This window comes from Notolepis coatsorum, assembly GCF_963971535.1.
Source record: "Notolepis coatsorum genome assembly, chromosome: 2".
NCBI lineage: Eukaryota > Metazoa > Chordata > Actinopteri > Aulopiformes > Paralepididae > Notolepis > Notolepis coatsorum.
The window spans coordinates 61586050-61608962 of record NC_140166.1 but is presented as its reverse complement, the minus strand read 5'-3'; the positions used below and the strand labels follow the sequence as shown (position 1 = coordinate 61608962).

The 22913-nt window shown below is 45.4% G+C and overlaps 1 protein-coding gene across 1 annotated transcript in view; it reads right to left on the bottom strand.

Annotated features, from left to right (window-relative positions):
* Positions 1 to 2375: 2375 nt before the first annotated feature.
* Positions 2376 to 22913, bottom strand: part of LOC311223394 (alpha-1A adrenergic receptor) — a gene marked incomplete at both ends in the record, with an annotated part of 45668 nt that continues 25130 nt past the window's right edge. The window contains 2 exons of the mRNA XM_084308182.1: positions 2376 to 2387; positions 10749 to 11117. Of these exons, the coding sequence (XP_084164308.1) occupies positions 2376 to 2387; positions 10749 to 11117 (381 nt within the window). The remainder of the gene's footprint in view (positions 2388 to 10748; positions 11118 to 22913) is intronic.

The following is a 22913-nucleotide window of genomic DNA, read 5'->3' as shown; positions in this document are numbered from 1 at the left end:
TGGTATGGTCGTGGTATTCACTGACCTTTGGGAAGTATTTCGACATGTACATGGGTATCTTAGTGGTGTAGTGTATCTTGTAGACCAGGCCCATTGCAAGTTGCTGTACTCTTGTCGTCTATTCTAAGCCATCCTAGGTTGTCAAAATGGGCAGGGGTGAGGTAGGTTCTAGGAGTCAGGTCAAGCAGTAGTCTGACCAGTTTGTTTTGTGATGTTTGTAGGCTTGTTTTTAGCTGAACAATAAAGTATAATATATTGTGTGGTACCCTGTCAATAACTTTGGCAGACAGGGAATATAATAAATGTACAATACTTAAAAGGCCTCAACTATACTTTCTCTCTCTCGATAGATACTGTAATTTTGATTACTGTAGTTTGCCTGGTATGTAGCCTTGGTTGGTGGCTGCCCCACCAATGTTTTACATATAAAAACGCCACTGTGCACGTGTGTGTGTGGGGGCCTCCACAAGAGTCTGGTCCAGAGGCCTCTGAATTCTTAATCTGGGCTTGACATTCCATGTGTGTGTGCCGTGCGTGCGTGTGTGTGCGTGTGTATGTGTCAAAGTCAACTTTATTGTCATTTTCCCATAATGTGTACAGAAAAAAAAACATAAAGTGTGTGTGTGTGTGTGTGTGTGTGCGTGTGTGCGTGTGTGTGTGTGCGCGTGTGTGTGGTGGTTCTGTCTCACACATAAATCAAGACCCAAACAGATCACACAACATTATGCACCATAATTTGCAACAAACTTCATAGAGTGCTACTGTGGCTCAACAAGGAGACTAAATGTGATGTGAAAGTGGGTAAGTGGTGTTCTTTTGTTAAAGTAAGTGATCTAAGTGTTCTGACAGCCATTAGTGATATAGAGTGTCTGCTCAGTACTGTAACATGGGTCTCCCAGTCCCTCCGCTCTGCAGTAAACTGAAAAGTAAAAAGAAAAACGTTGTTTTTCCGGTATCAGGAGAGAGAACTCTGCAAAATGGTCTGACAAAAATAAGAAATTAAGTAAGTATGTTTATTTAAATAAGTGTTAAAGGAAAACTCCAACATGTTGGGAAATTTGCTTACCGTCTTCTCCAGAGAGAGACAAGAAGACAGATACCAGTTTCCTCTGTGTGCGTTCAGTAGAAAGCTATCTGGCTGCACGTTAGCCTAGCTTAGCACAATGAATGGAAGCGGACATGACCGGGTAGCTTGTATCCTTTCGGCAAGCAACAAGCCCTTCCGCGTTGCTCTGATTGGCCGAGCGCGCGCATGCCCATGAGCCGCGACAAGCCCCTCAAGCAGGCAGGAATACTAAGCTCTGCTTAACGCAATTTATACAAATGGAAGTATTGATTTCGCCGTAACGAATCATTAAAAAAATGGAATATGTTGTTTCTTTACACATATGTTGGATTATGTAATTGGTTTGTCATGAAAAACCAATAAAAAATCGCGAATTAACCGGTGGCTACAACAACACACCGTAACTACATGCATCATTGTTTACAATGAACGGTGGGGCTAATCGAAAGGACTGGACACGGACGCGTTAAACAGCAATCAATTAATTTAATATAACAGTCCGGTTCTGTGTTTGTTTGTGTCTGTAGATTGTTGGTGAACAACTAACTTTAGGTTAGTTTAACTTGTCCGTGTCCATTCCTTTTGATTAGCCCCACCGTTCATTGTAAACAATGATGCATGTAGTTACTGTGTGTTGTTTTAGCCACCGGTTAATTCGCGATTTTTTATTGGTTTGTCATGACAAACCAATTACATAATCCAACATATGTGTAAAGAAACAACATATTCCAGTTAACGGTATATTTTTTTAATGATTCGTTACCGCAAAATCAATACTTCCATTTGTATAAATTGCGTTAAGCGGAGCTCAGTATTCCTGCCTGGCTGAGGGGCTTGTCGCGGCTCATGCGCATGCGCACGCTCGGCCAATCAGAGCAACGCGGAAGGGCTTGTTGCTTGCCGAAAGGATACAAGCGACCGTGTAGCCTTCGAGAGAGGTGTTAGTTGGACAATGGCTAGGCTACCCGGTCATGTCCGCTTCCATTGTGCCGCTTCCATTGTAATAATAAACATATTGAAACATTCAGAATAATTTTGAATCTCTAATTCTGAATGGTCTTCAAAACAAGTCTCTGTACTAATGGCTACTAGACAAAGGCTGAACGCTCAGGTGCACACAGGTTCCAAATGCATGAACGGATTCAAATTTCCGTTATTGTTATTTTTTGTTATTTCAAGTTTGTGTGGTTATGGTTGTTCGAGGTAAATAAAGATCAAATCAAATCAAATCAAATATTTATTTCTGACTAACAAATTACCATGGGCCCTGATTTAGTTTGCCGGCAAATCAGTGTGTTTGTTTATTTTGTTATGGGGGTGTCTATAGAGAACCCAAGAGCAGAACACGGGCACAGGAGAATGAGGTGGTTTAGGATCCTGGTATCCTGGTATCTTATGATTGGGTGATAGCCGGCAGGTGTGTAGTCAGGCACAGGTGGTAAGAATGATGGTGAGGCGGGAACAGGAAGATACCCATATATGGACGTGGGGACCTGCTGACAGACAGGGGAGAGAAAAGCCTTGGCTGTGGCTGTAACATATTTTTTCTTTCTGAAGAAATGGTTGGTAACCATAACCCCTAATAACTCATGTGTGATGGTGTTGAGCACTGGTTTACTTTAATTGTTTAAGCAGATGAAATACAATCAAAGATACAACAAACATCACAATAACAATACACAACAAATTATAAAAAGGTTAACTTGCACAGGAGGAAAAAAGAAACCCTCCCCCCAGTAATCACATCACATCCTGTCACTCTTTGTCGATGATCAAATTTCATATATATATATATATATATATATATATATATATATATATATATATATATATATATATATATATATATATATATATATATATGCAGCAATCAAATGTTGAAATGTATACAGCTATATATATCCATGGGATATCACTGTGCCCTTTGCTTGCACCTACACAAAAGTGTACGTTCACAATAATAGAACGAATTGTCTATTGGCTGAGCAGCCTGGCATTTGTGTGAAATCATGTCCGGAATCAACCAGGAAATATCTAACGGCTAATAGTTGTTGTCGTCGTCGGAAAATTGATAATAATCACAAGATACATTCCTTACTGGATCTAACTAAATGGATTTATTGAGACACATTTATGTCCCCTTAACAATTGTGTGTATTGAGCCGTACTGTATTGTACCCATTCTGCAATCTGTTAAATAAAGTTTTCATTCATTCATTCATTCATTCATTCATTCATTCATTCATTCATTCATTCATTCATTCTGTGTTATGATATTATGATTTGAAAATGTAACATTAGTGCTAATTACCCCCGCCCACGGGTTTAATGACTTTGACATTGTTATGTCCAGCGACTCCACAATGCAGCCTGTAGCCAACTCTGTCAGTAAATAGGTGTACCACACAACTACACAAAGGACTACATGAAAGTCAATGGAAAATGCTGGAAATTAATTCCCCCAAAATACTCCCCGTTGCCTGATGTGAAACATATTCCCACACGCTCATCCCTGTGCCTCTGTAACTCTCTGCGCCAAAGCACAGGCTGATCGGCCAAATAGATTGCAAGATATTGCACAGATTCACATACTGTAGCTTGTAGTTCCATAGTAGAACTGTTTATAGACCATATAGACAGTGGCTCAGGAGGTAGAGCAGTCGTCTGGTAATAGGAAGGTTCCCGGTTCGATTCCCGCTCCTCCCGGGCAAGATACTTAACCCCTAATTGCTCCTGATGAGCAGGTTGGCACCTTGCATGGTTGCCTCTGCCGTCGATGTGTGAATGTGTGAGTGAATGGGTGAATGTGAGGAACAAAATTGTAAAGCATTTTGGATAAAAGTGCTATATAAATGCACCATTTACCATTTAGCATATTCCATATGCTTAGTTTGTTGTTCCATAGTAGAACTGTTTATATTTTAGGCATTTTCGACTATCCTTTGACAATGGCCTCTGGTTTCTTCACTGAGCATGTGTCCTTATTCTTACTTCAAGAATAAGGATTTCTTACTTCAAGCTGCTGCGGTCAGGCAAGCGCCTACGGTCACACGCTGCAAGAACAGAGAGACTCCGACTCAGCTTCTTCCCCCTGCAGGCCATCAGAACACTGAACACTGAACTCTCCACTCACAAGTACACATGAGCACACACACACTCAGACACAAACACTCACACACACACACACACACACACACACACACACACACACACACACACACACACACACACACACACACACACACACACACACACACACACACACACACACACACACACACACACACACACACACACACACACACACACACACACACACACACACACGCACACACACACTCATGCGGCAACCGCTAAAACAATCACTCTAAACAAGATGTCACTTTAAAAAATAGAAAGTCACTTTAATGGAAGGAGGTACTGTATAGTATAGTTTAGATACATTAAGAGTTAAAATTGTATATTGTATAGTAGTGTATATAGGAACCAGTTTCTCAGGAACCTAGCATGTCTTTTTTATCATGCATATCTTGTGTCTTACCTATTTTATTTTTTCTATGCCTATTTTATTATTGTATTTTGCACAATCAATGCGGGCATGAACACCCGCATTTCACTGTATGCCCTGGTATGTATGTGACAAATAAACCTCTTGATTCTTGATTCTTGATTACTTTGTGTTTCATTATTTTTTTTGTTTTGATCCACCTTTTCTCCTTATTTTCTATTCAAATCAAATCACATCAAATTTATTTGTAAGGCCCGACAACACACGTTAATGTCCCCATGGGCCGTACACTTCTTCTTTAAACAAGTCAAGAAGAAACATCACAATAAATCAAGAACAAAACAAGAACACCATAAGGTCCAAACATTTTTAAATAAATGCAAAATAAATAAATGCAACACTCCCAGACATACCCCACGCGAAGGTAAGGAAAAACTCACTAAAACGTATGAAGCTGTTCCATGGGACCAGTTGAGACGGAGACAGAGGTTAAAAGGTTCTCCTATGTCTGCAGAAAAGCAGACAAGGGAGCAAATAGACATCCTAACTAAACTAGATAGATTAATCTAAGGGTCAGTCGCCGACCAGGTGAGATCAGGGTATGTTGAAGGAGAGAGAGAAAAGATGGGTCTTAAGCAGGGATTTAAAAGCTTCGACAGAGCAGGCGCCCCTGACGATGGCAGGTAATTTGTTCCACAGGTAGGGAGCGCGGTAGACAAATGCTCTGTGGCCGGCGGATTTCTTTTTAACCCTAGGAATCGATAGAAGCCCCGCATTTTGTGAGCGCAGAGCACGAGTGGGCGAGTATCGAGAGATGAGATTGGATAGATAGAGCGGTGCAAGCCCTATTTTTCTCCCATCCCAATTTTGCTGTTTCCAATTCTCCCCTCCCCTGTCTTGAACGTTGCTCGCATATGCCCCCCACAGGTCGGTCGTAGGGAGGATAGAAGCCTTGCATCACGTGTCCCCACCGGTACACGAGGAGGCAGCCTGTCACATCTTTTCACCTGCCAGCGCGGACTCTCATTGGCGAGGTGTAACGTGTGGGAGGCTCACACTACCCCCGCTATTTCCTGTCTCTGCTGTGCAGGCGTCCCCCAACCGACCTGTAGGGGTCGCTGTCCACAACGTCCAGATTACCACCCATCGACTTCCACCCGCTAACTCTGCCAATTGAGTTAGTATGACGGCCGGCCCAAGCCGGAGGCAACGCAGACAGACAGATTTCTTTTTTAATCTTCTTTTTCTCCCCATTTTCTATTTTTCTCCCATCCCAATTTCATATTATCCAATTCTTCCCTCCCCTGTCTCGAACGTTGGTAGACCATGCCTCCCACTGGTCGGCTGCAATGTGGACGAAGCCTTGCATCACGTGTCCCCTCCGGTACATGAGGAGGCAGCCGTTGCATCTTTTCACCTGTACAGCGCGATCTCTCAGTGGCGAGGAGTAACGCGTGGGAGGCTCACGCTGCCCCCGATACTTCCTGATTCTGCTGTACAGGCGCACCAACCGACCTGTAGGAGTCGCTGTCCACAACGTCCGATCCCCACCCACCAGTTTCCCACCCCCTATTACTGCCAATTGTATTAGTATGAACGACCAGCCAAGCCGGAAGCAACGCCGAGAGCTGGGCTCGAACCCAGCATCTCCTGCGTTAGTGGCGAGCGCCTTGCCCACTGCGCCACTTAGCCACCCCTATACAGACAGCCGGATTTGAACCCAGTGTCTCTTGCGTTGGTGACGAGCGCAATGTCCGCTGCACCACCCAGCCGCTTTGTGTTTCATTATTAAAATAACTCTCAAACCAATGGAATTTGTACAAGACAAGCTTGTTAAATGATGGCAGATTATGGGCATACGAAAGTCAAGTTAGACCGCGCTCACGATAGTTGACACTGGGTGCTGCAATCCCGAAGATAAATGTAGAATAAAGCAGGAAGCCGGACCAGCACTCTCAGGTTTCAAATTTTTAATTGCAGCCGGATACATACATGTTTCAGAACCAATGTGTTCCTTCTTCAGTGTTGATGGCTAGCAGTATTAGTTTAGGCAAAATGGTGGCTATATACAAGGTGGGCAGGAAGTGACATCAAAAACAGGTGTGCCTGGGATCACTGGTCAACTTTGACCCAAGGAAGGACATTTATAATATGGAGTCAATTCCTAAATACAAAAATACCAGAAACAAAATACATCTTACCCATAAAGATAATGGGCTAAATAGATAATGGGCTAAATAGATGAGCCCATTGCAATATTTGCAAAATGAAAATTCTCTTATGAGCAACATAAGAAAACATTTCCTCATTCGTAAAAAATAAATAATAATAATCATGAAATCATAATAATGATGGTAAAAGTCACTTATAGGAAACAAGTTAACACGTTCTCTTCATTCATTCCCCTTGGTTCAATGCAATTGAACAAATGGATATAATAACATTCACGTTGCAATAGCAACTTATGCCTGTCACCCCCTCTAGAGGGCCTGTGGACTAACTCGAGTCCCATGTATTTAAGATCGTTGACGGCATGTTTGCATTTAGAAAAATGTCAAGCTACCGATGACTTGGACATCTGAATTTCTGACTGAACATTTATGTTCACTGATTCCCGATTTAAAGGCTAAAAACTAGAGCCTTTAAATCAAGAATGAGGAAATGAGAGAGAGAGAGAGAGAGAGAGAGAGAGAGAGAGAGAGAGAGAGAGAGAGAGAGAGAGAGAGAGAGAGAGAGAGAGAGAGAGAGAGAGAGAGAGAGAGAGAGAGAGCGCGCGAGAGAGAGAGATATCGCAACTCTACCTTGTTAATTTTCGTTTAGCAAATATTGCAATGGGCTCATCTATTTAGCCCTATTAACTATGGGTAAGATGTATTTTGTTTCTGGTATTTTTGTATTTAGGAATTGACTCCATATTAGAAATGTCCTTCCTTGGGTCAAAGTTGACCAGTAATCCCAGGCACACCTGTTTTTGATGTCACTTCCTGCCCACCTTGTATATAGCCACCATTTTGCCTAAACTAATACTGCTAGCCATCAACACTGAAGAAGGAACACATTGGTTCTGAAACCAGTGGCGGCCGGTACATTCTTCTCCATGGGGGGCGCTATACCAAACATTTTGCAAACATGTACCACGCATTGGCGAATATTTAATTCGGTACAACTATCACCATTGCCATCAATCAATATATGATCACAGTCAGTCAAATGCAGCCAATATGCCCTACACAATCAGAGAGAGAGTGAGAGAGAGAGAGAGAGAGAGAGAGAGAGAGAGAGAGAGAGAGAGAGAGAGAGAGAGAGAGAGAGAGAGAGAGAGAGAGAGAGAGAGAGAGAGAGAGAGAGAGAGAGAGAGAGAGAGATATCGCAACTCTGTTAAGTTGAACTTGAAACGCACAGTGGTCCAGCAGGCAGAAGGGCTTGATAAAGTATATCCACTCCACTGTCCAGACTGTGTTGATGTCCATCCATGTCCACACTGCATCCATATATAGCTTCTTGTTGTTAGCCAACAAGTACTGTGTGAGTGACGAGCTGTGTCTTTGCCCATTTCCGCGTCGAACAGCCTGCAAACTACCTGGCGTTAGACAAACTCTAACCTTAACCAACTTTGAAAGAGTGCCTAAGCTTAACCGTCGAAAGAACTTGCCGTCACGCTCTAAGACAAATAGCTTCATCACAACAACACAACAGCTAGCATAGAGTAACTATCTACTAACCAGAAACTGGCCTCGGCCAATCAGAGAGAGCGTCTCCGCGAAATGCAGCTACGGAAAAAACTGACGTCGGCCAATCAGAGAGCGTCTCCGAGAAATGCGGCTATGGAAATTATAGACGCAGCTTGCTTAGACCGCTTCAAATCGCGCCCGGCTTCCATCATAATACATCATATTTCAACGCACAGCGCGTTACGCACTGATTGGCTGCGACGGATACAGCGATGAAACCAGTGCACGGCGTGCACACCCACTGTAAGCTATATTGCGTCTAGCCCGAGAGAAATGCGGCTAGGAGAAATGCGGCTACGGTAACGGAACGTATTCTCTATCAGACAGTGAGTCACTTCCTGTTCAGGAAAACAATTATTTATATTTGATATATTAACGTTATATTGTGCATTGGAAACACAAACATACTTAAAATGAGTAAATATTATTCATTTTAAACATGTTTATATTATTTATAGGGCTATAAAAAATAAAAATAAAAATAAATATTTCTTCTTCTTCTCTCTTTTAACCAGGGTTAACCAGGGGGGGGCGGCGCCCCAGCGCCCCTAGTGGCGAGCCGCCACTGTCTGAAACATGTCTGTATCCAGCTGCAATTAAACATTTTAAACCTGAGAGTGCTGGTCCGGCTTCCTGCTTTATTCTAGATTATGGGCATACTACATTGACATTTGCATTTTTCGTGAATTGTTCCTTAAAGTGATTTCAGAGTGACAGAGTGCTATTCTAATCATGTAAATGTCTAATGAATGTCTGCCTTTTGGAATCTCTCACTCTCTTTCCCTCTCTTTGTCTCTTCACTCTCTCCCTCTCCCTCTCCCACACACACACACACACACACACACACACACACACACACACACACACACACACACACACACACACACACACACACACACACACACACACACACACACACACACACACACACACACACACACACACACACACACACACACACACACACACACACACACACACACACACACACACACACACACACACATTTTAATACTTTATTTGGTTCCACAAATTATATTACATAAACAGGGAATCAAATGTATCGGGGCCAAGCAGCACTGAACACTTAAGGGTACACATAGCACCTCCTTCTCCACGTGGCTAAGCTGCCAATAATAGCTGAGACAGAGCAATATTTGGCAATTTGTTTGGCTTTTCTTTTAGACATTGCAGCAATTCTCAGACCGGTCATGGTGGATTTGTGTACATGGCCAAGACTTCCGAACACAAGTACACCATATCTACACCTATACCCAAGGTCAGTCATCACACTGAGCAGTGGTTGGTATTTGATATACTTGTCCCGGAAGGCCTGGTCCATGTACAGGTCAAAGGTACAGCCTACTTCTATGACCAGCACCTCTCCGTGGCTGGTGTCAACAAAAACAACGTCCGGTGTATTGGGTATGTTAGCAAAAACATCGTTGGTAAGACCAAACCACTCTGGTTTGGCACTAGATGGTGATATGTTCCGTACCGCATCAGACACAATGTCCACAATACGGTCATGTCGAGCGATGTACAGGTGTTTGTATGCATTACATCCGTTTGTTATATGTGCAATGGATTCTAGGTGTTGTGAATCCTGATGGTTTAAACAGAATAGACTGTGAGTTTGAGGATACCAAGTGGACAGATTGTATTGGGTGGGTAATACCTGCAGTCTTGCTTTGATGGTAAATTTTAAAACATCCTCACCAACAGCGGCGTTCTTATACACTGAGTGTGAGACTGAGTGGTCAGCAAACTCCAAACAAGCTAGTTTGCCCTGTAGTCTGAGTCCACACCAGTGCTGCCTGATCTCAGACTGCTTCATGCTAAGCAGAACCCTCCTTGCAGAGTCTCTGTGCAGTTCGACAGTCTCTTCCTGCGGTGTTGTGATGTTGGCCTTCACAACCACACAGGGGTCTGTGATAAGTTCATCAGAGACAGGGACTTCATTCTGTGTGTTGGTGGGTCTTGTCCATTTCAGCTGAACTCCAGTCTGGTTGCAGAGGTCATTGAGATCTGGCCAGTCAGACCAGACCCCGAAGCCCTTGGCCCGAGAGTCCAATTTCCCAGAGTCTTTCTTCCTGAAGCCGAGGAAGTTATTCTGGTCTGCGGTGGCCAGGGGGATCTTCCTTCTGCGTAGATCCAGCAGGAGAGAGGCCCTGGCCATTTCTCTGACGGTGACATCATCATTGTTAAGCATGTGGAGCAGGTGGGCTAGCCTGGTGGCGATGTAGGTCCACTCGACATTGGGGACTCCCAGCCCTCCCTCTCCACATGGGAGAAAGATCATGCCCCGTGTGGAGTGTGTGTTGAGGCCTACCCACTTTCTGACCAGCTGAACAGTTTTGTTTGTCATTTCTCTCAGTGCCTTGAGAGGGATGTGTACATTGGCAAAAAGGTGTTGGATTTTAGCCAGAGCCACCTCTCTCACAGCCTGGAACTTCATGATGACGGGGAGGGGGGACAGGTCAATCAGATGTAGACGATGGAGAAACTCTGTAGTGAGCTCCTCGACCTGCTCCCCCCACTCTCCAGCGATGTTAAACCTGTGGCCAAGGTATGGGTAGGTCTCATTACGGGAATACACCTTGATGGGTTGGCCCATTACAAGAAAGGAGGGGGGCTTGTCGTTCTTGGCCTTATACCAGCGGTTGCCTCCACTGCAGCGCTCATGGAGTACGGCGCACTTGGCTTGCTTCACCTCCAGCCCTGACCACTGGAGGAACTCATCAGTGCGTGCCAGCATGTTAATGATGACATCTTCCTGTCGTGATGACACCTGCACGTCGTCCGCGTATCCCTGAACAGGATTTGGGGATCGGACATGCAGAGGAGCGCACTGGTAAATCCACTTCATCCACTGGTTGAGTGCTAGGCTGAAGTTCACGGCACTCCAGGGACAGCCAGTTTTTATTCCCACCTTCAGTGCAATCGGCTCTGTGAGCTGCTGCCCACAGATAACTTGGATAAATGAACCTTGGTATACACTGGATACAATATTCACAAAAGGCTGGGAGAGTGTACCAAATGCGTCTCTAAAGTCCAAAAACACTGTGTAGAATTTGGATGATTCATGTTTGAAATCGTCTATTCCGGTTTTTAAGCAAAACACATGTTCGTTCATTCCCTGTCTGTTGATATACGCTTTCTGATGGGGGGAGAGAATCCCTGTGTCCACCAGCCAGGGTAAGATGCGGGTGAGTAGGCACTTCATAAAAACTTTATATATAGTGGGCAATAGTGAAATGTCACGCCAAGTGGAAGGATCATCTGGGATATTTTCCTTTTTTGGTATTCTATGGATGAGGGCCCCTTTCCATGAATCAGGCACCTTCTCATTGATCAGGCAGGCATTGAAGATATGTGTGAGTGTCTGTGTTAACGTGGGCCTGGTAGCTCTCAACGTCTCATAGATGACCCCATCAGATCCGCTAGCCTTGTTATTGGGAAGAGAAGTCAGAACTGCATCCACTTCTTCTGTTGAAAAATCATGGGTGTCTGGGAAATAGCCTGGCTCTATTTTGTCAATGGAATTGCACCAAGGGGGCGTGGCCAGGGGAGTGACAGCGCTTGGTGCAGTTTGACATTTGGCTTTATAGTAGTTATACACATTGGTTGTATCACTAACAGTGGGGGGGGTTTCGGGAAAACAGCTATTATTCAAAATGATATTGATTGCCTTTGACTTGCGATGTTGCCAGAGGAATGCCAGCTTGGTCATGGAAACTTTTCTTTTCTGCCGATGTGTCTCTACGCCAGAGGCCTGTTGCTTCTTCCCAATCCAACAGTGCAAAAATGCTTCCGCATTCGTCACCGCAGGTACCGTAGTGGCGTGCGGTAATGCGCCTTTCATTTTCCTTCGCCCAGCGCCCAGGTGCGTGCACCGGCGGCGGCGTGCTCGCAAGGTGCCCGCGCATGCGCATGAGATCCCGCCTTGGTTCGACACGAGCGGAGCTCATTATATCCTAGTAACCGCCCCGTATACAGTATCCAGAAATATAGCTCAATTGGCAAGACTGCATGGCTGTGGATCCTACGGCTCGTTGCTGGCGAGTTCGATTCCCTTTAATTTCTTTTTATTTTTATTTTTTTAACGTGCATTCGGCATTCTTTCGCCGTTTCATTTCGCCGGTTAAGTTTAGGCATTGTTTCGGAGTTGGTTAAGGTTAGGCATTGTTTCGGAGTTGCTTAAGGTTAGAAGGGTTAAGTTTAGGCGCTGTTAAGGAGCTGGTTAAGGTTAGAGTTTGACTTAGAGAATGGCAATAGACAGCCAGCCGAGGTTTCAAGTGATTCGTTGCAATGTACGTGGAAATGCCATAGCATTTGTCTAAGCGGGCCTGAAAAGAAAGGCGCTTTACCGTAGTGGCGTGCGGTGACGAATGCTTCCGCATTTTTGCACTGTTGGATTGGGAAGAAGCAACACGCGTCCCAGAGGCGCGCAACACTGGTTGTATTCTCTCACGGATGAAGCAGAGCTGCGTTTCTATCCAGTGTGTCAGAGAGTCAGGTGTTAGGTCTACTGGGAAATCGGCAGAGAGAGGGAATTTCTTCAGGATTCTAGCGACATACTTTAGAAGCTGGAATCCGTACGGACGCGCGTTTCCTTGCGTCGCGGAGAATATTCCATTCTTAAAAAAAACGCTGATCAGGATAGACACCAGTCTGCCCCACTTCTCTGCGCCTCCGGGAGTAACAGCAAAGTTCGATCTTACCTGGAGCAGTTTTGTGTCCAGTGTCCCCCTGTACGCTCTTTCATGTCTCTGGAAAGTAATCCACTCGCAATCTGTCATTGGTCGCACGTATTGCTCGAAGTCCACACAAACATCTCCAGCCGGTGTTGGGCTCGGGTCGCAGACGTTCAGATGTTGTTTGTAGACTCGCCCGCTGTTCAGGGCTTGTTTAAAGGCCAATCTTAGTGTGGTAACGAGGCACATGCTTATCAAAAGCATCCAGTGCATTTTATGTCCCGACTGCAATAACGGTGGCAGTTACAACGGGTGTATGTGAGCTTAGATGTTAAAAATCATGAGCGCATTCGTCACACACACACACACACACACACACACACACACACACACACACACACACACACACACACACACACACACACACACACACACACACACACACACACACACACACACACACACACACACACACACACACGCTATGAAAGTCCAGTGCAGGGGCGGGGCTAGGGGGTGGCTACTTGGGCTCAAGCCCTGAATGTTTTCTTAAAAGCCCCGAATCTATTTAAAAAAAAAAAAAAATATATATATATATATATATATATATTTTTTTTTTTGGACAATTAACCCATTCTCCGCCAATCACGTGTTAAGTCGGGTTTCTCCGCCATGCGTTGTCTGCCAATCACGCCGCAAGGCGTGTTTGAGATCAATATTTCATATTTTCGTCATGGTATTCATATTTCACCCACGGAGTCTTGGCTGATGCTGTCTGAGCCATCACAACTCTGCAACGCTTCAATACCGCCACCTGGTGGCCGATCTGCAAGTTGCCAAACCGGAAGTCCCCTTTGTAGCTCGGTCCGTCCCCTAATTTCGTCCGGCCACTTGTTTATCGTCCCGGGGCTCAATACAGACACCGTGGATATGGATCTTTGCCATAACTCAATAATCAACATGATTTGGACGTGTATTAGTAATATACAAACCGGAAATGGATCGCATCGATCAACATCACATAATTGGGATCTGTTTGCTCCACTCTCATCGCCCAACGCTACTAGGAGACTGACGTGAGTTTCAGCGTTTTTCTTTATCATTTTCGATACAAACTGCTCTGATCAATATATCACCCATACTACATAAATCATTTAACGTCGGTCATTGAATTATAAATGACCCCCCCCCCTCCGTTCACCCACAGATGATCAGTCATGACGTTTAGGACCATGTACAGTTGACATTTTTAATATAGCATGGATCGGTATCAAACTGCATTTGATAATCTAATATATGCATTATGCCTATATCTCACGTTCTATGAAATACTGCAGAAAACGATAAAAACATATTTATACTCTAGACGGTATTTTAGTATGAATGTGTGAATGAAAAAGTAAAACGTTCCTACATCCTGAACGATAGATAATTGATGTTGAATGGGCCATAGTAATGTCAATTTAGCAATACAATTAAAAAAGTTATAGCCCTGCAAAGAAGGTGAACATCTCCATAGACAAATAGCGCTGGCAGAGGATGGGTTAATCATTGTTACATGAAAATATGTTTGCACCAGATTTAGCAGAAGCTAATTTCCTAATGTAGTCTATCCAGCTGCTAACTGTATTTGAGTGAGTTAAGTCTTGGTGTTATGGTAGACTCAGACCTAAGCTTTAAATCACAATCAACAAGTCGACAAAAACATAATTCTTCCACCTTAGAAACATAGCTAAAGTACGGCCATTTATAAATCAAAAGGACGCTGAAAACCAGATCCATGCCTTTATCTCAAGCCGACTCGACTACTGTAATGCACTCCTTACCGGCCTCCCGAAAAAATACGATGATAACTATTTTATTGCAATGCACTATTGCATTATTTTATTCTATTTTACTAACTATTTTATTGCACTGCACTATTTTACTTTGTATCAGTGATAATCAAACCGTAAACAAAGACGCATATTAACACTTTCAGCGCCAGATGGCGCTGTTTACTGTTACTGTTGAAAGGCCAGCGCCTTTTAACATGGGGATACGTGGCTGTGTTTGCAGGCCTAAAGCTATATTATATATTATAGTTATGGATCTAATAATATAGTCGATTGTCATTGAGTTTCTTCCGGTCAAGATGCAAAAAACAGATCATTTTTCCATCCATACATTTCCGTTTTATACTGTCGTGAATATGAGTGTAGTTTCAGGGTGGTCTGGTGTCATTTCCAAAATGACAGACACCAAGCCACATCGTTTCAAATTGAGTGCAATAGCGGCCGCAAGGTGTTAGGCGGCGGTATTGGACTTTTGAGATCTCAGACCCACCCCCAGTGATAACACAGGCTGCCGGCATGTCTTTATGAATGGAAATATCGAATAAAAGAAACAACGATGAAAACCCGACTATACTCTGGTTTTCGGGGGTCCTGGCGCTCAACGTTTTTGGCGAGTTAACCCTAGATCTTAGATCCTAATATGAAAAACAATGTGATTTAATGTTCTATGTCTTACCTTGACTTTGTCTATTTTACTGCTATCTATTTTATGCTTTATGTCTGCACTTTATGCATTGCTCTTGATCTGCCAATGTTGTGCTCATTTTATGCCTGTCTTTTTGTACTGCTGTGAAGCACTTTGAGCTGCAATTCTTGTATGAAAGGTGCTATACAAACACAGTGTATTATTATTATTATAAATTATTATAGTTTGCTTCATTAATTAAAGGGTGTGAATTTAAGTGTTCTCTAGTGCCTTTTGTCCGCTTTAAGGTGGTGGTATAAGTTAAAGGTTGTGGTGTCGAAGTAAAAGAAAATCTGATCTGGGCTAAGCCCCGGATCTTCTACAATCCTAAATCCGCCCCTGGTCCAGTGGTCCTGAGTTACATGATGTGGCCGGCGGATGCTTTTATCACATCTCAACTGACATTAACTGTGGGTCTCCCTCCCCTCTGTCTCTCTCTCTCTCTCCCCAGCGCCTCCTCCTGACACTGCAATCATCCTGTGATTATCTTTACTTGGCTACACACTGCAGCACCCACTCTACACACTTTAGAACACCTAAACACACTTTATATTTATTGGCAAAGAATTTGCACTACACAACCCATACCTCAGTACACCTTACTGTAAATTGTACCTAAATTGTACCTCATCCCATTTCTGCTTTGCACTATATAGTATATTGTATATTAGTATATTGCATAGTATATTGTTTGGTAACTCAGTTACTTCCACTCTGCATTGAACATTGTACATATGTACACACTGAACACTTGTGTCTACGAACGTGACTTCTATTTTTTTTTACTTGCTATACTTATTTTATTTTATACTTATCTATTTTTGTCTAGCACAGTCTCCGGAGCGTAACAGAAAGAAGCATTTTGTATAAAAGTATTCTGTGCTTCTGTATGACAACTAATAAAGAAACTTGAAACTTGAAACTTGAAAAGTAATACATGAATAAAATAGTGCATGAATAAAAATCTGTGCAGGACGGACGCCTATCTCTGACCATATAACTATGTATATTTGTTTGTTTGTAAAGCAAAAATGGCTTGTTTTTAGGCTTTGGGGTTTTGGGCTGACAAGGCACATTGACAGTACCCAACATTAGTTATTATTATCCCCCCTTGACCGATGACTGACTTTCATATGATGATTATGAAAAGGAATGTAATTTCTCATTATCGGAAAAAGGTGTTGACGAATGTAGATTGAAATGAAAGATAGAAAGGCGCTCGCCACGAATGCTGGAGACGCTGGGCTCGCCTGTTTGAGCCCAGCGCTTCACATTGCTTTCGGTTTAGCTGGTCGTTCATACTAATACACATTGGCCGTATTAGGGGGTGGGAAACTGATGGGTGGGGATCGGGCGTTGTGGACAGCGACTCCTACAGGTCGGTTGGTGCGCCTGCGCAGTAGAATCAGGAAGTGTCGGGGGCAGCGTGAGCCTCCCACGCGTTACTCCTCGCCACTGAGAGATCGAGCTGCGCAGGTGAAAAGATGCGACTGCTGTTACCTCAAGTATCGGAGGGGACACGTGCTATGTATGACTTAGTCCACATTGCAGCCGGCTTATGGGCGGCAAGAAGCAGCGTTCGTGACAGGGGAGGGTAGAAAATGGGAGAAAAAGTGGATAAAAAAAAAGAAATGAAAGATAGAAGGATGAAAAGATAATGTTGCTTTAAAAGCGCCGGTGGTGTCGGGCGCCCTCGTGGCGCTGCACCGCATAGTGCCTCGCACACCTACCCGGCCACGCCGGGCCGCCTGAATACTTTCCACAACAAATTCGTGTTTCCGCGTCTCTGATTGGCCACACGCGTTTCTGGTCATGTGACATGTGCGCCCAATCGTGTGACGGCACGTACTTTGGGCGGTTAAGCTTAGGCGACTCTTTCGAAGTTGGTTAAGGTTAGAGTTTGTCTTAGAGCATGGCGATAGAAACGCCAGCCCTGATTCCAAACTCTAACCTTAACCAACTGCGAAAGAGTCGCCTAAGCTTAACCAGTGGTAGACTCGGCGTTAGGTCGTTTGCAGGCTGTTTGACGCGGAAACGGGCTAAGACACTGCTCGTCATGCGATTGGGCGCACAATGTCACATGACCAGAAAGCGTGCGTGGCCAATCAGAGCGCAAAACGGGAACGCGGAAGGACAAGTCGATATTTGTCGCATGTCTTCGATCCCCACATCTCCTCCCGTTCTCCCTCTCCTCTATCGGTCCTGCGTGACCAGAAAAGCTGTCAAAATGCAAATCTTTTTTTTTTTAAACGCTGGCTGTGGGGAGAATAGCCGTTTGCACAACCCTCTTCTTCTTTTCTGTAGCCTGTACGTTGGGAACGATGATAACGCGCCGTCCTCCATCATCCAATCAACTTCACACTCGACACTGCACTCCTCTGCAACACACCCCGCCAGGGGCGTCGTTCTGTTTTTTTTATTACAATTTTTTATGTTGATTTAGAATTCGAATGTCAACATTATGAACGAAGCTTCGAACTAATCGGTACAGTCCTAGCATGTTTTGATATTGTCAATTATCTCACTTTTACTATAGGTGACTTTTACTGTGACTAACTGAAATATGCTCAAAAAAAAAGGAAAATGGACATAGGGACGTTTTTTAATCAAAGGGCAGCAGAGACAAGTGATACAGGGACACAGGTAAGGTCTTACAATGGCTTAGTGATTATATTATTTGCCAGGTCTTGCTCGAAAAAGAGATCTTTGATCTCAAGTGACTACCTGGTAAAATAAAGGTAAAATAATAACAGTGCAGTTCAGCATTCAGTAACCCATACTTTTTGTGAACGTGTTTTTTGATACTACATTCTGTTGAACACACACCTCAAAACCGTACCGAAGGAAAATTGGCTCAATTGCAAGAAAAATAATAGACAGTTATTGTTGTGAAGGATCAGATTAAACCGAATATATATATTTATTTATGGATATATATTTAATAGTATTTGTATATCGTTTGATATCCCTTGTATATTCTTTGTACATATACACTGAATATCATTTTAGTCTACTACAGCCCATAATAGTTCATTCTCTCATTGGACAAGAACCTGGCGCCAGCAGACAGGCCCCTTGAGTCAAGTTCAATAGTGCCGACGAACATGTCCCAACTAGCCCCGGTTCCGCGTAGGAATACGGCTACCGAAATACGAATGGTACTATTTGTTCACCGTGCATATAAATATGGCGCAAGTAAAGTAGAACTTTCCTTTAGTCCATTAGTCCTTTACCCTCCAACCTAGTAACAGACGTGAAGCCTCACCCACGACCCACGTGTGGTGCAGTATGGCCTATTTGGCCCCAGAATAGGCATTGAGACCTCGTGTAAATTCATAGCTGAATTGTCATAGTTTGGCACCGTATTTCTATTAAGTAATAATAGTCTATTATGTATGGTGCATTGTTCGGTTAGAGTTCTAAAGTGAGCAGCACCCCCATCGTTTCCTCGCGTTATCTAGAGTCTTAACCAGGCTGGGCAGACCACGCGTGGTGCTTTCATCCGAGGAGTTCTGGGCGAGGACGAGTGGACCTGCACATTGGATTACCTACCCGGACGACTGCTGAGCCTATACGGCATGGAATATCTATTTGCTTTGGGTGCTTTGATTTGTGGAGCGGATAACAGCCAACGCCGGTGAGTGTTGGAATTACCCCCGAGAGGAGCCCAGGTGAGACGGCGCTCAACCCAGACCGAGGCCGCCTCGCTTCTCCTTCGTTGTGGACCTACAGCCTACAGCTACCGTCTACAAGAGGGCCCAAGTGTATTCATCTGTGGATCAAGATCCTGCGGGCACTGTGTTCTGTACCTGAATTCTCCCCAGGAATCGTTGGCCAGATGGGATGCAGCTGACGGCTCTCTAAACCACCCCCCCCCCCCCTACTGACTTACAACCAGCAGGACCCCTTTAGTATCCCGCTATAATCCTTAAGTACCATCGCTATAGTTCCCTAAAGAACCAGGTTGTATACTTGCTTCCTGCGTAACCAGAGATTGGACATTCAGTGTTGATTTGCCTACGAATACTCATTTGCCTTACAAGTGCATTCAAATCATAAATGTAATTAAGTGAATGTTGTATATACCTTTTGCTATATTAAACCTTCGACTGTTATATTTGTGTGGACCTGATTTCATATGTGGGAAAGTGTTCATCATACTTAGATATCGTGTACTGTATGGCCAGAAGTTAAAGTACATCAAGCGGTAGTGGTTTAATGATACCATACTTATCAATACAGTCAGGGAATTGTACCCCTCAGTTACAATTGGTCCTTCGAGCCGGATGGTAACTAGCGTAATATTAATATAGTGTTATTAATATTGAAATGGCCTATGATGAACACTCCACGAAACGGTCCTCCTAACGTAGAACGCCCGCGGCGCAGACGACAGACACCTCAGTACTTAGAGGATTACGCTGTCAGTCAACTACCTAGCCTTCTACAGACGGTAAACGCGGTAAAAGTAGAAAGTAAAATTATGTCTGACCTTAACGACCAGGTTACCCCGACCACAGAGGCCCTAGTGGGTTCTAATGTAACTGACCAAGCTCACGGTGGGGACCAGGAGGGAACAGACATGCCTTTACCCCCCGCCAATACCGAAGAAGTAGTCCCCGACCAGCTCCGGGAGGAAGACAACCCTCCAGAGGTGGAACCCTGCACGGAACAAGATGAGGAGAGCGCCGAGGAGATAGAGCTCCAGGACTCCCCAACGAGTACAGCCAGGAGCGGCTCACCTCTACAAGCGTCTTCCCCCAGCGAGGCGGAGAGGATGCTGTCACAGGCGTTCCTCGTCAGCCTGACAGCCTCTACCGAACGCGATCGACTCCAGGGTGAACGCGATCGACTTCAGGGTGAACGCGATCGACTCCAAACACAGCAACGGAGCGAAGAAGAGCACATACGCCTGGAGATGAGACGCCTTCAGACGGAAGAGAATATGGCAAGAGACCGGTCCGACACCCAGCGCGCCGCTGACGGTGCCCAAAGAGAAGCAGAGCGCGACATCGCTCTCATCCAGCGCGAAGCCGAGCGCGACAGACTACAGGGCGAGCGCGACAGACTACAAACGCAGCTAATCACCAAGGCAACACCCTCTCCCTCCGCCAGGGGTTCAAGGGCCTCGTCGAGACAACAGTCAAGGGCAGCATCCCCTAACCGACCAAGCGACCCTGAACTTGACCACCAGAGAGAGCCTATACCCCCCGCAGACCCCCTTCCCCGACCGGTCCAAGCGAGACCCAGCTACAAGGAAGGAGCAGCATACACTGCGGAGAGGCTAAATAAACGACTACAGGATCTAGAGGACCTGACAGAAGAAGAAGAGGGAGAGGAGGAGAACCAAGCCCGACGACAGCACAGTACTCCACCGGACCAGGAGGTCCAGTACAGCCCAGGCTATACCCCCGCGGCGCTGCGCTACAGACCCCCGACTCTATTCACGGGTGAGCATGACGCACGACCAGCCCCGAGGAACAGCACCTGGACCAGCGGGGCCATGGTACCCTGCCGGTACCAGCCCACAGAGAGGCGCAAGAGGAGACTCGCCTAGGAGGCCTCTCTCCCAACGCTCACCGATGTGCCAGCCATCCACGGCGTCATACATTGGCACACCGACGTTTCCAGACTTCACCCATGAGAATCGAGCACAGTACACGGAGCTCCGGATGTGCTTAGAGACAATGATGGTGGATGTCGTTGACGAACGCCACAAGTATGCAATATTACTGAAGCACCTGAAAGTACCCCGAGCGCACAATATAGCGCTAGCCTATGCCACCTCTACGACCCCATACACCGCGGCTCTAGCAGCGCTGGACCAGAGATATGGACGTATATGGGATTACGTAATCCAAGAGATAAGGCATATTGACCGCCTACCCCCAGCAACAGACAATCGCTCACTAGACGACCTGTCTATAAAAGTGCAGTCCCTGGTAGGGATGCTGGGAGCGCAACGAGAAAAGGGTATGCACGAGCTATACGCCAACTCTAACGTCGAGAGGATTTTAGAGAAGCTGCCGCCCGCCAGACAAGAGCGCTTTAGGCGGCAAAGAGACCACCGTGATCCTAACGGTCCTGAACCATCCCTCCTCGCTTGGATACATTCGTGCGGAGCACACCAAGCTCCAGAGAGGGACCTAGGAGAGTAAACGATGGAAGAAGATCAGTGACTGTCATGCACCAATCAGAATCAGTACCGAGCAGTAAGAACCACAGTACCCCCTCGAGAAAAGAGAAGTGGAAGATGGTGTGCCCGTACTGCGAGAAGGAACACTGGCTGTCACAATGTGACCTGTTCAAGAAGATGAATGCAGAAGAAGTGAGTCAATGGATAAAGTCCAACAGGCGCTGTTACCGATGTGCGCGCAGTCACATGGCAGCCGAGTGCCGCCTAAAGAAGAGGTGCAGTCGGTGTGACGGAGCCCACCTAGATGTCCTACACGACAGTAACAGAAGAAAGCCTGCACCTGCACCATCGAGCAGCACAAAGGCAAGTGTCATGTACATTGACCCCGCCAGCAGCAGCGGCGCCCAGGTGCTCTTAAAGGTAGTCCGTGTAACATTGAGCCACCAAGATAAAGTCATGGACACTTACGCCGTCCTTGATGACGGGTCAGAGAAGACCCTTCTCCTCACATCCGCTGCGACCCAGCTGGGACTGCGGGGGAGCGAGAACCAGATGACGATTCGGACAATAAGAAGAGATTTAAAGACGATAAAAGGCGAGAATGTCTCCTTCACTATCGCAGCAAGCGGGCAGCCAGAGAGACGGTATAGGATTACAAATGCTTTCACCAGCCAAGAAATAAGACTATCACAGTACACCTACCCCATCGCCAAACTGATGGATAAATATGTGCACCTGCGTCAACTACCTATCCCGCTCATAGACGGCGCCACCCCGACCCTGCTGATAGGCTCCGACCATGCAGACCTCATAGTCCCGATAGACCGGGTCCATACAGGACCCAGAGGCTGTCCTGCAGCAGTCGAGACCCGCCTAGGATGGACATTACAAGGCCCCCTCGCTAAATCTCTCAACCGAACAGCAGCCACTAGCTGCCTCCACTCCAGAGTGACAGAAGAAGACACCACTCTCCTGCAGCATGTCGAGAGGCTATGGACACTAGAGACAATGCCCTTTAAGAACGAAAAGAAAGACATTCGTTCTAAAGAAGACATTTACGCCATAAACCTCCTCGAGCAAGGGACAAAGAGAGTCACAGTCGGCGGAGTGATGAGATACGCAACTCCACTCCTGAGGCGAGAGGGAATGCCCACCTTTCACGCCACGAAAGAAGCTACGGAGCGGTATCTATTGAACACAGAGCGGCGCCTAGCCAAAGACCCCGCTCAAGAGAGTGTGTACCGCGCTGAGATTG